The sequence below is a fragment of the Fusarium graminearum genome, chromosome 1 (genome assembly GCF_000240135.3).
Source record: "Fusarium graminearum PH-1 chromosome 1, whole genome shotgun sequence".
NCBI classification, from domain to species: Eukaryota; Fungi; Ascomycota; class Sordariomycetes; order Hypocreales; family Nectriaceae; genus Fusarium; species Fusarium graminearum.
Window position 1 is genome coordinate 11503617 of NC_026474.1, and position 14353 is coordinate 11517969.

Genomic DNA, 14353 nt, shown 5'->3' on the forward strand with positions numbered 1-14353 from the left:
ATGCATCAATAGATAGATGAAATGACACTCTGATCTAACGTATCTGTATCAGACTTATGCCCAATCCGCCCAATGGGATCCCTTCAAGAAGTCATATTTCGCTTCCTCCTTCGTCTTGCCAAATATTGACGGGACTTGAGGGCCTTCCTTGGAGATGATAAAACCCGGCACACATTCCTCAAAAAAAAACTTGTGGCATGTCCTTTTCATAGAACGCGTCATACTTTGAGTGAAGTGCGTCGCGTAGACTATTCACATTACCCGTTGGATGTAGTGTATTCCATGGGAAACACACTGTTGACCCTGACATCGCTTGAGAACCATCATAAGGCCTTTAAGACAGGAGGTCACCTTTTCGACTGGGTTCCCGAGGAGGAAGCCCGTCGACTGGTAAAGGTTGACCATTTGATAAGGGTCGGTCTGTAATTGTAATGAGGTTAGATATTGGATGCAGTGCATTGAGTAATGGAACCACAACTTACATGCATGTCGTACAGCTCGCGTTCATTTGTACACCACTCACTTCTCGGACCAGCCGACGCCATGCCGTTGGGCAACGCGATGGTCAGTCTGTCGGAAGCCTCCAAGCAGCTATTCAGGATGGCTCGAGTCTTTCGCTCCTCGCAAGAGCCTGAAGAACAATCCTTCCTAAGCCAGCCAGCATACGATGATATTGAATTGCAGTGGACTATCGGGGGCATCCCTCAGGGCAATGTTGTCTGCGGCCAAGGTATGTTTGCCTCACTGTTTTTCACTTGGCTATGAGAGCATCAATCTGAACATGCGTCTAGGTGGGCTCCAACAAAAAACCTTTACACCACAACAAGATAGGAACGCAATTTCTCTTGCTCTGGATCGCATGCAGCAGCATGGATGTAGGTGTTGCCCAGTCTTGGAACCACATCATCGCTAATAACGCCAATGAGCAGATAACTATCCCAAGAGGTTTTACGATTCCTACGATCCGCGTTGGTTTCCGGCTTGCGATCCCAATTGGCAATATGAGATTTTTATTGGAGCCGGTGCAGCGGATGATGATCCAAGGGCATACAGGATCATTTTCGAGTACCTGGCGACAGGTCTGAGTGCCAGGTATTGTGGAATTGTTTATCATCAAAATCACCTTGTTGGTAGCCCTTTCGCACGATGTGTGTAAAACAAACCACCAGACTTTAGGGCATGTAGATGGAGGAGATTGCGTTAAATGCTGCTAGGAGGAGTTGCTAGAGTTATAGCGACTCCCACGAGCATGGCCTATAACGCCTTCCCCTGACGATAAGGTTATCATCTTCAATTACACTTTTTCGAGCATTATGACTCCAATGCTCACACAAGACCTACAACGCCTTCATTCATAGGATACGTCCACAGAGCCCCTCCTAATTCGTCCCTCCCATCTCGTCCCTCCCATTTCAGACTCTATTTCGCTCGGCTATGTGACTACTGCTACAAACGCCTTAAAGAACGCTCTGGACTTGAGGGCACGTTTTTCGCGCACACTCGAGTTTTCTAGAAAAGCTGAGCGGCATACAAGATACCAAGGAGTGAGAATGACAACATAAGAAGCACGGAGGCTTCCTGCAAACTCTCCCTTTTCCAAAATAACCACAGGAAGAAAAACATCAATCCTGGAATACAAGAGACCAAGATATAAACAACAACTCTCAAGCCAGACTTCTTTTCTCTCGCGATGATGCCGTAAAACCTAGGTCTTTTCTCTCCGATGAAACTACCAAGTTCTTTCTTCTGCGGAATCCTATCCACTGCATCGCACTCGTTGCATATTCTCTGGCGTGTCACTATACAAGCCTCAGAGTCAATCCTTCCGTGGAAGCGATCGTAGAATTCGTGCCTCGATAATGGAGGCTCGTCAAGTGGCCTGGGCTGATAGTAATAATCTTTGTCACAAAGTGGAGGGACACCACTACGGCGTTCGCAATATCGTTTCTCGTGCCACTGCTCAAACTAACAATCGTACTACGTCAGCTGTGGTACAAGTATGTCATGGACCTGGGCCTACCTGGTGGAAGTCACAATGGGAAAATGTCATGAGACCGAACCATGTCTTGAACCAGCCCTTGGCTTGCCGATACTCAGCTCTCAATTGACAGAAGAGCTGCTCGTTACATAGAGACTTGGACTCAATGGGTCTTAGTTGCAACCCTCCAGAGTTAACAAAGAACATAATGTAGCGACTTGTTGATGGCATCGATATTGTTACCGGAAGAGCGTCTGATACAATAGAAGTCCGAGTGAAAGGTGTAGGATCTTGCATTGACTTTTGCGGATAGATATGTAAGCTATGGCTGCCAGATGGAGTGGGAGATGGTTTGGTATCAGCCATAGAGACTTCCGGTGGTGCGGTACATGGTGGAGATGACATAGGTAGTGTCTGTTCTCTGATCTTGATCACGCCCCTTGCGAATGTTTTAGGAACAACTTCTCTTCGGATATCTCCGCATACCTGTATTTGTTAGATGATCTCCAGTAATTTGGTCAGAAACTTACACAAGTCCAAGTGAGTGTAGCACAATTGGGTAGCGGCTGTCGTCGGGGCTCATTCAGCGGCCACCAATCCCACTCACCCGGAAGCGCCGCCATGAGAGAAGCCATAGACTTGCGGATCCATGATATCCCCTCATATTCCGACAAGTTGATGGTTTTTGGTTTTGAGTATGAGAGTTCTGATACCACCTCTGTGATGTGATGAATGTCAGAACCGTTCATTCCTTTGGTCTTTGACTTGGCCAGTCGTTTTAGCCGTGCCTCAAAAGACGGATCGACGAAGTCAACTAAACGCGTGATAAATGCGCAAAAAGAGTTTGTTGAGGCAATCAAGCTTTTGAGGCCGGGCATGTTGGGCCGAATATCTGCTTCATCTCCAGAATCAGATTCAACTAGCTCATCGTCTTCGGATACCGCGTCAATTTCCCTATCTCTAGGCACTCTTTCTTCATATCCTCTTTCTTCTTTCGACAGCCCAATGATAATCTCAGAAGACAGTTGTTTGGATGACTTTCTGAAAAAAACGCCCATTCGGGTTGATTCCGAGCTGCGTATTTCAGCCTCCAAATCTTGTCCGAATAGCTTCAGTAGCTTTCGAAGCTTGCCCACTAGTTGTTTGCGATCCGTCTCTTTCCCATATAGGGATGGATGTATGAGCTTTCGCAAGTCCACAGTATTGTAGAGAAGGTCGATGAAGGCCTCATTCGCTTCACGTTGTCCTGGCCCCCCTCCACCAGATACTGAAGTAGGGGCAGTAGATGAAGACATACAGCTACCAGAGCCATCACTGCTGAGGTCATCATCGATATCATCGCGGTCTACTCTGAAGCTGCTTTGGGTGGGATCTCCAAAGAAAACTGGTGCGTCTGGGAGAATCGTGGTGAGTGGGCGGATTGGCTGGATTTCGTCGGTAGTTACACCAGCAACGCCGGGGTCGTTATCTGTGCCCACAACTGAATCTGTAACCAGTTCAGATGAAAGATGATCTACAGTCGTTTTAGATTCCACCGGAATACTTTGTTGTGCAACTTCCACCCTGCAGTCATGCTGCTCTCTCGTGCGATGGATCTGGTCGGCAACTTCTTCCATCTGAAGGCGTGCTTGTTCGATGGCGGCGGTTCGATTAGTGTCTCCTCCCCAACGTTCAAGATCCTGGGATAAACCCGCATAGCGGCTCTGTTTTTTTTCTGTTTGGCAGCACAGGCGGCATAATCCTGGTTCAAACTTTGTTTCATAGACGAGCTTCAATCCACAGGTTTCCCCAACTCGATATTCCTTGGTGCAATGCTACCGAAAGTAACTCCATCTCCAGTAGCCACAGGTTCAGCGAATCTGGTCGTAGTAGCACATCTTGATGACCTTTCTCAGGAGCTAGGGGTGCAGATCAAAATGGATGTATTTTATAACAGGTAAAGCAGGATAAAATCAATAAAATAACTCGCTTGACTTGAGGGTCGGTCAAGCTTCAGGCTAGATTAAAAGTCTGCAACGAAATTTGAAAGAGATTATATCTCTTAAAACAGGGCTTCAACTAGGAGCTACTTTATAGGGTAAATATAGAAATATATATCCGCATAGGGCTTTCAGAAGTACATTGCGGCTGAAAATGACGTGGCATAAATAGAACCAATTGTAGGCTAGTTAAATAGGTGCCTGAGGTTGTAGTCCTTTAGTTTGCATAAAATCGGTGCTGCTTACCTGCCCTTATGCAGCTAGCCTTCCTCTATTATACTCCTGGCCCCAGTATGTTAATCATTGTCTGCCCTCAGGGTATGAGACAAATTAACTACTCGAGATAAAATCACTAGGGTAGCTTAGACTATGCTTTAGACTACTCATTTTATACCCTAGGACTTAGGAGGCTAACGTTTCTGTTACCTACAAGTTACAGTTTTCTAATTTTAGCGTAGGTTTCCAGTTTTGGGACAAATATAGGTAATTAAAGAAGATATGTCTTGTTAAGACTAAATATAGTTGCAAGACGTGTATTATATTTTTATATGTACTTTTCTTCAGCCATAACCAAGGTCTTCTCGATGTCGTTGACATAAGATGAGGACAAAGCCATATGTAGTTGTACAAACTCGGAATTCAAGCGACAACACTTTGGGATCGGTACGAATGCATAATGCGTTGGCTCACGAATCATGCAATCATTCAACTCTGCCCTTGAATGAATTTACTAGCGAGTAGTGTTAGTAATGAGAAATGTAAGAAATAGAACGAAACATACCACTTCAATCCACCTCGCCATCCACTTGTCAACGGCTTGCTTAGCCTCGTCGATAAGGCCAAGTTCTGTCAAATGTTTAGCAACCAGTCATGTTGTCACCGGGATAGTTCATACCTAGCAGGAGCTGGACTGCACCACGGATTCCGGAGTCCAGCGCAGAGGCAATCCAAGCATGAGTGTAAGATGTGTGCTCTCCCACAAAGATCATCTACGCCAAAGTTAGTTAGACACAGTTAACATGTCGTAAGTATCTTACCTTGTCATATGTCTTGAAGTACTCGGGGATGTAAAGCTGATGCTGTCCCGCAGTTGGACTGGCCCAGCTACCAGATTGAAGAGGATCCAACGCCCAGCACCTTCTGTTGAACTTGCCGGTGTATAGTTCCCTGATGAACTCGCCGTGGATATCAACCATAGCATCAAACACCATCTGGACATGCTCTTCCTCAGTCATACTGGCCAATCGGACACCCATGTCGCCGCTTTGGTAACTGGCAAGGATAGTAGCGGGACCAGTACCGTTGATGTTGTAAGACGGATAGCAGATGGATCCAATACCAGGGATATCACTAGTGGTACTACAGCCTCCAATGATGGGGTTCTCGTAGTGTTCCCAGAATCGCTCTGAGAATTCAAGGGCCACTTTGCAGGCGGATCCGTAGTTAAGACCCTTGATAGCATTGGAGATGGTCGCTGGAAGGCTAGGAAGACGCCAGCGTCGGACGATAGAGAATGGCACGGCAATGACGGCGTAGTCAAAGGTTGAATCTTGGAACTCTGTATCATTGTACTGCTTGCGCCACTGGAGTGTGACCCTGTCATTAGAATCGTCGTATCGAACACGTTCGATCTTACGGCCCATGGTTGTGATGTCGTCAACAAGAGGGTGGAATGATAGAGGTAGTCTGTTAAGGCCGCCATCGATGGTCTTGTAACTCGCGGCCGAGAAATACAAGCCTTCGTAGAGCGTATCCCAGAATGTTGCAGCAGACCAGTCACCCAGAACATCCGTGCTGTTGGCGGTTCCCTTGAGGTAGTTGACCATGAAAGCGTACTCGGACCATTGATCACCTCCAAGTCCATTCAAGCCAGTCTCCAGCCACTGCTTATGAGCCTTGAACATGTTCTTGGCCATGAGAGTACTAAAATCAGACCCGGGCATGAAAGTGTCTACCTTTGCCTGGAGATCTTCCTCTTCAGGTCCAAGGCTGGACTTGGCGCCGAGTGAAGCGTTCTTGGCAATCTGGGCGAGTGTTGGTGGCATGCCGTTGGGAAGCTTGAACTCGTTCTTGTAAGAGAGACCATTAGGGCTCGCCTGAATCCAAGGAATGAAGTCAACACTAAGGTTCTTGTCGTGCTTGTTGAGGTTATTCATCTCGTCAGCAAGTTGAAACACCAACTGATGATCTGTAATGTTCATCGTCTCATTGGTTTCAGGACTCGTGTAAGTTGAGGGAAAGCGCATGGGTCCCATTTCCTGGTAAGAGTAGTCAAAGGGCCCACCGGACAGGTATTCTGTATGCACTCGACCACCGAGACGCTGACCAGCCTCAATGATGCTGATGTTGGTCATGCCGGCTTGCGAAAGAACGAGATAAGTCATCAATCCGGACATTCCTGCACCGACAATGGCAATTTCCTTTGACTTTACAGCGTCTTCATCGACGAAGGAGGTTCCTGTCTTAGTGAGATGCGCAACACCATCAAACCAGGGACCGAGAACGTCGAAGCCATTCTCCTCAGTCATAAGGATCGAGTCTAACTTTATGTTAGTACAGGGAAAAAAAAGCATAATGGATTGACTTACCCTTTCCACGCTTTTGGGGCGCTCTTCGCCTTATTCGGTGAAGCTTTTGTGGCTCACTGCGTCCCGCGAGGGCTCCATCGTTTGTCCACGCCGATATGCATCCATTGTCGTTTGTGTTGGTAGGAATTACCCAAGCCAACCGAGAAACACTCTTGCTGTCTGTCTCAGCGATGGTGTGGTGAGCTTCTGAGATTGACTTAGTGTCGCAAGGACCATATGTGAAAGACAAGGAACCCTGAGTAGGTTTGTTGAACCTGACATGGATATTGGCAATGTGTGATGTGAGTGGCTCACGAGTCTCGAGTTGGATGGGAAGGGAAGAGGCAAATGAGCTGCCAACGCTCAAGGCGAGGCTTGCGATGGAATGTTTCATCGTGAATGATTATGATGCTGATGGATTGACTCTCTAGACACCGTCATATTCATTCATTCTCATAGATATATATACAGCTATAAGTAAATAACTCATAAGTCTTATCGACACCAGCAACCAGAACAATTAACCCTCAGTAACTGATAGGCGAAGCATGATAGACACTTATCTCCGATTCTGTGGCCGATATACCAGGATCCCAATGACAGCATGTCTGCACTTTACGGATTTCGGGTGGTATAGAAGTCTTATCTCTTATATGGGGTAGCTAGGGCGTGGAAAACATTCAGATTCTTGGCCGATGGACTTAGCCGGTGGATTTGGGTTGCACTACCTTATCAGACACCATGCCCCGCGACAATACCTCGACGATCCCCACCGATAGCCCGAAGTTCGGGAATTTGGAAGCTAGTCTAGACAAGGCAAACGTTCCTTAGGCTGTTGGAACTAGAAATGGTAGGCACTTTTGTTTCAATTGATAAAATCCCGATAGGTAGAAACCATAGCCAAGATAAGCGATGACCCGACCCGACAAGACCCACGTGAGGCTACCCCACGTCGGCGAACACTATGAGGCTTAGGCTATATCCGGACAGCCGATCGAACAACGATAACGCTAGATAACAATCCAGGTGATAAGATACTCTGGTGATGATCTCACAGACATTGCTAAACATGACCATGAACCAGGTGAGGTACACAATGCCCTCTCGCTCCCCTCTTCTCCGACAAAAACATGTTTGCGACAACTGATCAGTTCGCCATAATACTCTTGCCTCCATCCGCCGTGACTCTCTGCCTGACACGAACTTTCAGACGACTGTTGGCAAGTCGGCGAAAGATGACCTGCCCTGAAACATGTCTCTCAGATACACTGGCCAAAGCACTGGGACAGAATAAGAGTGCCTCACCAGTCTTCAATTCAACGATGTGCGCCATGAGATCGAATGCATGTGAATCCACACCAGCGAGATGCTTTTGCAAGACATTGAACCAAGCAGGCGACGTGAATCGGTGCACAATGACAGTGGAACACAGGTCAAGGAGCTTGGGTGAGATTGTCGGCTCTTGCGTGGAGAGAATGACTCTCGTTCCAAGGTGGCGCTGAAGGCGGATCACTGAGAGGAGAGATTCTGTCAAGGTTTGGCTGTCGCAACTCTCCGTCATGTATTTGTGCGCCTCATCGAGAGCGACGATACGGCCGACAGTGCCCTTCTGTTCCAAGAAGAGACTCAGACAGATGTTGAAGAGGGAGCAGGCTGCCTCAGCGGTAACACAAGGGCATGAGAGGTCGACAATCGTGAGTTGGCCAGCCTAATTGATCTGTTAGTACAATGTCTCGAAAGTGAGATTGGGTTTACCTACCTTGAGCGTCCAGCTAATTCCTTGGCCTGCCGTTTCCAATTTGGAGGCAGAGGTTTGCCCCGGGACCATGAAACTCTCGAGGGTTTCTAGTCGTTGCTGAAGCGGAACCATCTGACCTTCTTTCAGATCCTCGCGCATGACCAGTCCCTTGAAAGTTGCGTAATCAAATGCCGATCCACTCGCTTGTTGCTTGATGCGCATGTCGCGTAAAATGCGGCTGACGACGTGAAGATACAGTGGGAGACCACCTCCTTTGACAGAGCTGACAGCCATCAAATCGAGCATGCGCTGGGTGTTGAGATCGGATTGGTTGATTCGAAGCCTTTCCACGGCGACATTCGGCAGACCACTGTAAATGCGCTGCGAAAATGAAATGAATCAGTGAATGTGTTGAAAATGAGGGGCAAGTAAAAATAACCTTCATATTCCAGTAGTTAGAAGGCGCACAGAGGACTCGTACAGACACACCTGCGTGACTGGAGAGGTAGGCGGCCTCGCACGGCATGCCTCCAGTATCAGAGATAAAGGTATCGTAATGGAACACCAGCCCACATAGAGGGCGAGGGAGCTGGTTGGCGGGACACGGGAGTAGGCAGTTTTCGAGAATAGTGCTGAGAGTGTGGCTTTTGCCAGAGCCTTGACTTCCGCAGATGAAAGTGCTCGTTGGATCCGCAACGTTGTAGAAAATGCGAAATTTCAGAGCATCGGAGGGGTGGGAGGGTTCAGGCGCAATGTCGAGCGCGAGGAGACCGTATTGGGACGGTCTTTCGTCCTCGGGGATGGCTTCCAGAACTTCGGCGGTGAAGATGGGAACGGACCCGGACAACTTGGTCTTGGGAAGTTCATTGTTCAGGAACTGGAGGTGGGGATGAGCTTCGTTGTTGGTGGGCACGGCGCCGCCCGTGTTTGAGCGTAGATGGTCAAACATGTTAGGAGCCGAATGCGATGGTTCTCCCAGGCTGGGGCGCAGGTGAGAGAACATCTCGGGTGCTGAAGGCGATGATGAGAGAAGGAGGGAGGTTAAGAAGATCACGGCGGAGATCACAAGAATCTCTAGAGGTCGCGCTGGTGCTGTTGCTGCCTAAGGGAGGTCCGTGGTGGTTGTTGTGATTGCTTCCGTTTGTGAATCACACTCGGGTGGAGCTTCAATTTCCCGCGCGTTTGCTGAGAAGACGGGAATAAAATAATGCGGGGAGGCTGGATGTAATTATTTTGAAATGCATCATCTACTGCTGTTTGACGTTGTCAACAAAATAAATGTGCGCCGGCAAAGTAGTCGAGGGCGGGCGTGGGAGTGTTGTGACCTGGTCAAGAAAAGGTGCAGATGGCAGACACTGTCATGGGCTCGCAGTAGCAATGGCTGATTACGTACTGTAACTCATGCCATTAAATCAGAATTTGCTGAACCACTTTACACGGTCTGGGAGATTCCGCTTGGATATTTATATGCTGTAATTTGACATCTGTTGACCTGACTCGAATGTTTGCATACCTAACCAAGATCAATACTCTGAGCCTGCATGAATCAATTCTTCACAGCCGAAATCAAAAGATAAACTGGTCTTTCCAATACTCGTTGCCAACCACATTTTTCCATCTCTTCTGGCGTGGGATACCATTCATCAAATCCCGATATCTGGAACCCTGCCTTGAGAAGGAGGTTGATATAACTAGCCACAGTCCTGTGCTGTTTCTGAACTCCCTCCGCCAGCCAATCTGTCACCCGAAGGCCTTCCTTCTGATAGCTATCAAGCGGCCAATATTCTCGTCCTGATGCCGCATCAGTGATGAACTCAGGCTTGGTAGGCGCTGTGTAAATGGGGTGCTCGACAGAGAAAACAAATGTCCCTCCTGGTTTGATCACAGTCTGCACTTGTTGAATAAGCCCGGGTAAATTGGCAAGATAGTGAAGCGTCAGTGAGCTAAACACCATATCGTAGATTTCGGTACCATATTCCGAAAGTCTGGCATTGTTGAGGTCGGCTTGTTCATAGGTAATCTTTGTGTCGTTGGTCATGGCTCTTGCGCGACTTAGCATATTGGTGGAAATCTCGATCGCTCGAACCGAATTGGCTCCAGTGCTTCTTGCCCAGCGAGCAAACCATCCAAAGCCGCAACCAAGATCAAGGACGTCAAGGCCTTCAAGGTTTGGGATCAAAGATCTCAACCGCGGCCATTCTGGTGCCCCATCGAGACCCTCAATGGATCGGTCAAGCGCGGAATATTTGGTGAAGAATCCGGCATTGTCGTAGATATTCTGAGTCATATTGAACTCTTAGGAGATGGCCGGATTGATCTTTTATTGAGCCGTAATTATTGCAAATCGAATATTGGTTTGACATTATTGTAGATTTTTTTATTCATTTACTCCCATCGGCATGACTCATCGGAACTATCAATTAGACCGGGCATTGCCGATGACGCAATCGCTATGGCCCAGTTTGATATCTGTTGACCTGACTGGAATGTTTGTGAAAGCAATATCAACACTCTGCGCCTATCTTCAACACGGAGCCGATAGATAGTTCAGTACAAGGCGTCGGGAAGAAATTGACGTATAATGTTGAAAGCCGCCTCTAAAAAGATAAGAGATTCCCTCATGCCAATATTTCTTATACCCCAAAATGAACATAAGGTGCCCACTGTAACTGCTCGCCAACTTCAGGTTCATCGTCTTCTATCATCACGATATCTCTCCCACTCTCATCCTTGCAGCATTTTCTGTCCGAAGTAACATTACTGTTGTCATTTCTCAAGACCCGAACTGCTCTTTCCGACAAGCTCCCATCTTGTTTCTGCCTCTTGACCCATTTGTCGCGAAGCTTTCTAGTAGCCCTGTGCAACCCCCAACTGACACCTTGATCACTCAGCCCTGAATCGATCATGCTCTCATACGTGGCCCTAGCTATATCCACACAGCATTGATCACTGACCTTCCACAGCGTACCGATGACATGACGAAAGCCAGCCAACTGATAAGCGCTGATCAAATGGATGCTCTCATCGACCAGGTTATATCGCTTCATCTGTCCAGTGCCACAGGCAGATAGATACGCGAGAAATGGTGCGTGTTCGCTTAGGTTCATTCGTTGCAAGTCAGCGACGCAAAATCGGTCTTCTTTCCAGTCTTCCAAGAGTGAATGACTGTTGGAGGGGTCTTCCTCATCGGTGGCGCCATGACCTGCGAAGTGAAATACTTTGCAGTCTAACAATCCCTCAGAGACATCTTCTTTCCGTGGACTAGGCCGAACAGTCTCTAGACCTAGTGACTTGCATAGATCCTGAACAATCTCTACTTCCTTGTTTGCAAAGGGCAATGGTCCACATTCTGGAGTGTATTGCATGCCTACCAGCATCGCTCGTGGTAGACTCGTGCCAGTTGACCGTATTGAAATCTCATTCTGACGACCACGTATGATAGCCCTGATGGACGAAGCGTAAGATGAAACAACCCTATCAATGACTGTTTCAAACGACTCTCGTCGGTGATACCCTGCAGCGTGTAGGGGGAAAAGAGTCAACAAGTCTGTAGGTATCCACCATACGTGAGGCCATGCACCCTCACCAGGAGGTTGAGAATAGCCAAGAGCGTCCAATATTGGCTTAGTGATATTATCCCACATCCATTCTAGTATCTTTGAGCTACCAAAATCACCCTTACGAGCAAATTGATGTAGTTCGTTTGTAATATTGCGAAGAGCCAAAGATCGCATTTGATCTTTGTTGATAATAATCGCATCGCATCGGCCATCGCTAATATTGATGACGACAACTGGACCATACTTAGCAGCCTCAAATATTTCTGCCTCTGTCGGTGCGGTCCAGAGATCATCAAATCCAGGCAACTTTCGAATCTCAACGATCAACTCGTCCAGTTCTGTTGCCGCACTATGACGCTTATTCAGCTGAGAAATATGACTCTCAAGAGAGCATCCTTGATAGAAAGTGTTCGAATACTGCAATTCATCGCGAAGGTGGCTATAAGCCTTGGCTTGTTCAGGTGATAGAAGACCTAATTTTACGGGATCAAACAACATCTCCTCGCTGTACTTTGCAAGCACACCGCGCCCCAGCTCAAGTACCTTTAGTGCCTCAAAGAGTGGCCTACCTGCTTGCAATGCTGCTGCAGCAGCACTACAAGTCATACCAGCTCTGGAGCCCGCAGCGTGCTGTTTATCCGAGGTCTCGTGCGATCTCGTGATCAATTGATGTAAAAGACCCATGATGACTTGGGCAGCTTGGTAAGCTTTTTGTTTATCGGGACAGCATTGTAGGAGAGCCGAGCCAGCTCTCACTCGGGTTATCGTAGGGGCATTTGTGTTCTGCAACGCCTCAAGAAAACATTCTGAAGCCAGACCAAGGTCTTTGTCGTTCTTTGCTGCGTCTCTAAGACGATAACCTAGGGTGTTGAGCATTTCCGACCGGTATTGATGGTCTTGTGGAATTTCATCGAGTGCTTCTCTCTGCAGTCGAGTACATTCAACTAGTATTGGTTTTTCTTTTGTCAGGTCATACTTTATGATGAGCATAGACTGTAGGTTATTCTTGAAAGACCAGGTTGGGCGATTTTTGTCTGCGATGGCAATTGCCATTCTCTCCAGTTGTATGGACTCTTCCAAATCCTTCCAAAAGTGAGGGTCTGTCCGAGATCTTGTCGATCTGAGGTTCAGTTGCATTGCAAGCCTGTCGAGATATATCGCTTTGGAGGGGTGGTGATCGGAATTTGCATTAGCAGACTCTCTGGACAGTTCTATCGCTCTATCCAAGTCGGCGATCATGTCATTTCGCAGGTATTTGTTGCTAAGAAGATCCGAAAGGGTGGAGGCGACTTGTGGCCTTTTTGAATGGTGAGTGGGAAGCATTTCAAGAGCCATTTCAGTCAAGCGAATAGCTTCTTTCAGATCTGTCAACAGGCCCATCTTTTCGTATTTGCGATTCAAGCTACCTGCGACGACTTCGAGATATCGAGCCTTGGTAGGCCCGTTTGGCGTCAGATCTGAAGCCTTACTTGCAGCATTGATGGCATCTTGCAAGTCGCTCAAGTCCCACGATCTGTCGAACTTTTCTATCAGATGAGTCGCGAGGTTATTTAACCATTTTGCTTGGTCTGGATGCCCATCTGGAGTCAGGGCGAGGGCCTTTTTTGCAACTTCGATCGCCTCCTCGTATGTGTTCGAATTACCAGTGACTTCAGCCTTGAGATCCAACTTGGCTGACAAGTTGTTCAAGAAGAGGGCTTGCATTTTGATGTCAGATGTCGTGGCAACTGCATGCCGGTTCAACCTGACTGCTTCTTCCAAGTCCTCCATGGAATCTGTGACCAAGTATCTGTTGCTGAGATGATTGCCAAGATTATTTAGCCACTTGGGTAGTTCCAGGTCACTGCTTTTCGTCACAGAAACGGCCTTTTTTGCCAGGATAATACCATCTTCCATGTCCCTTGCCTCTCCCGTAACCGAGAACCTCATCTTTAATGACGCGGCGAGATTACTTAAATATCTCGCATTTCCAGACCGTGTCGTAGTCGTTAGTTCAACTGCCTTTTGTGCCATTCGTATAGCCTCTTCAAGGTCTGTGTTATCTTCCGTGATTAGAAATCTGTCTTGGAGCCGGTAACTGAGGGTGTTCAAGCAGTCTGCCAAATCGATATCGTCGTTTATTATCGCACCGATAGCTTGCTTGGTCGTAAGAATAGACGCATCAAGATCCGCCAGCATGCCAGTGCTAACATGTCTGTCATTTAGAAGGTTGCCAAGTTGTTTTAAGTATCCGACGTTTGTTGGCTCGGCGGCAATCGACTTTTTCGCATGTTTGATAACCTCGTCGACATCGGCCATTGTGCCAGCAAGTCCCTTGCGGTTATTAATCGGACTTCGATCCTTGCGCAGAGAAATTTGTTATGTTCAGTCGTTACTTGGGGTAATTAGATTCACAAGCACCGTCGCTCAATTAATTGACTATTGGTCGCCATGAAGAGAGAGTGCGATAAGGGAAGCAATGTAAGCTTGCGGACTTTTATGCCACCGAACTGACTAATAATATCAAGACATTGCCTTGATACGCTTTTTCA

At 47.5% G+C, this 14353-nt stretch overlaps 6 protein-coding genes across 6 annotated transcripts; 1 reads left to right on the forward strand and 5 right to left on the reverse strand.

Moving 5' to 3' along the window:
* Positions 1–543: 543 nt before the first annotated feature.
* FGSG_10644 (uncharacterized protein) lies at positions 544–1156 on the forward strand (the record flags this gene model as incomplete). The annotated part of the gene is made up of 3 exons (XM_011321348.1): positions 544–730; positions 792–875; positions 930–1156. The coding sequence occupies 3 exons, from the start codon at positions 544–546 to the stop codon at positions 1154–1156; spliced, it is 498 nt and encodes a 165-aa protein (XP_011319650.1).
* An 821-nt stretch (positions 1157–1977) lies between these two features.
* On the reverse strand, positions 1978–3740 carry FGSG_13801 (uncharacterized protein; the record flags this gene model as incomplete). The annotated part of the gene is given in 4 exon segments (XM_011321349.1): positions 1978–2016; positions 2021–2464; positions 2509–3657; positions 3669–3740. Coding segments are annotated over 4 exon segments (1704 nt in total).
* Positions 3741–4662: 922 nt separating this feature from the next.
* On the reverse strand, positions 4663–6485 carry FGSG_13802 (L-amino-acid oxidase precursor; the record flags this gene model as incomplete). Its single annotated transcript, XM_011321350.1, has 4 exons — positions 4663–4687; positions 4752–4803; positions 4853–4946; positions 4995–6485. 4 exons carry the CDS (start codon positions 6483–6485, stop codon positions 4663–4665), a joined length of 1662 nt encoding a protein of 553 aa, XP_011319652.1.
* A 1186-nt stretch (positions 6486–7671) lies between these two features.
* On the reverse strand, positions 7672–9265 carry FGSG_10646 (uncharacterized protein; the record flags this gene model as incomplete). The annotated part of the gene is made up of 3 exons (XM_011321351.1): positions 7672–8232; positions 8284–8643; positions 8744–9265. The coding sequence occupies 3 exons, from the start codon at positions 9263–9265 to the stop codon at positions 7672–7674; spliced, it is 1443 nt and encodes a 480-aa protein (XP_011319653.1).
* A 543-nt stretch (positions 9266–9808) lies between these two features.
* On the reverse strand, positions 9809–10549 carry FGSG_10647 (uncharacterized protein; the record flags this gene model as incomplete). The annotated part of the gene is made up of 1 exon (XM_011321352.1): positions 9809–10549. The coding sequence occupies one exon, from the start codon at positions 10547–10549 to the stop codon at positions 9809–9811; it is 741 nt and encodes a 246-aa protein (XP_011319654.1).
* Positions 10550–10895: 346 nt separating this feature from the next.
* FGSG_10648 (uncharacterized protein) lies at positions 10896–14120 on the reverse strand (the record flags this gene model as incomplete). The annotated part of the gene is made up of 2 exons (XM_011321353.1): positions 10896–11188; positions 11231–14120. 2 exons carry the CDS (start codon positions 14118–14120, stop codon positions 10896–10898), a joined length of 3183 nt encoding a protein of 1060 aa, XP_011319655.1.
* Positions 14121–14353: the final 233 nt, after the last annotated feature.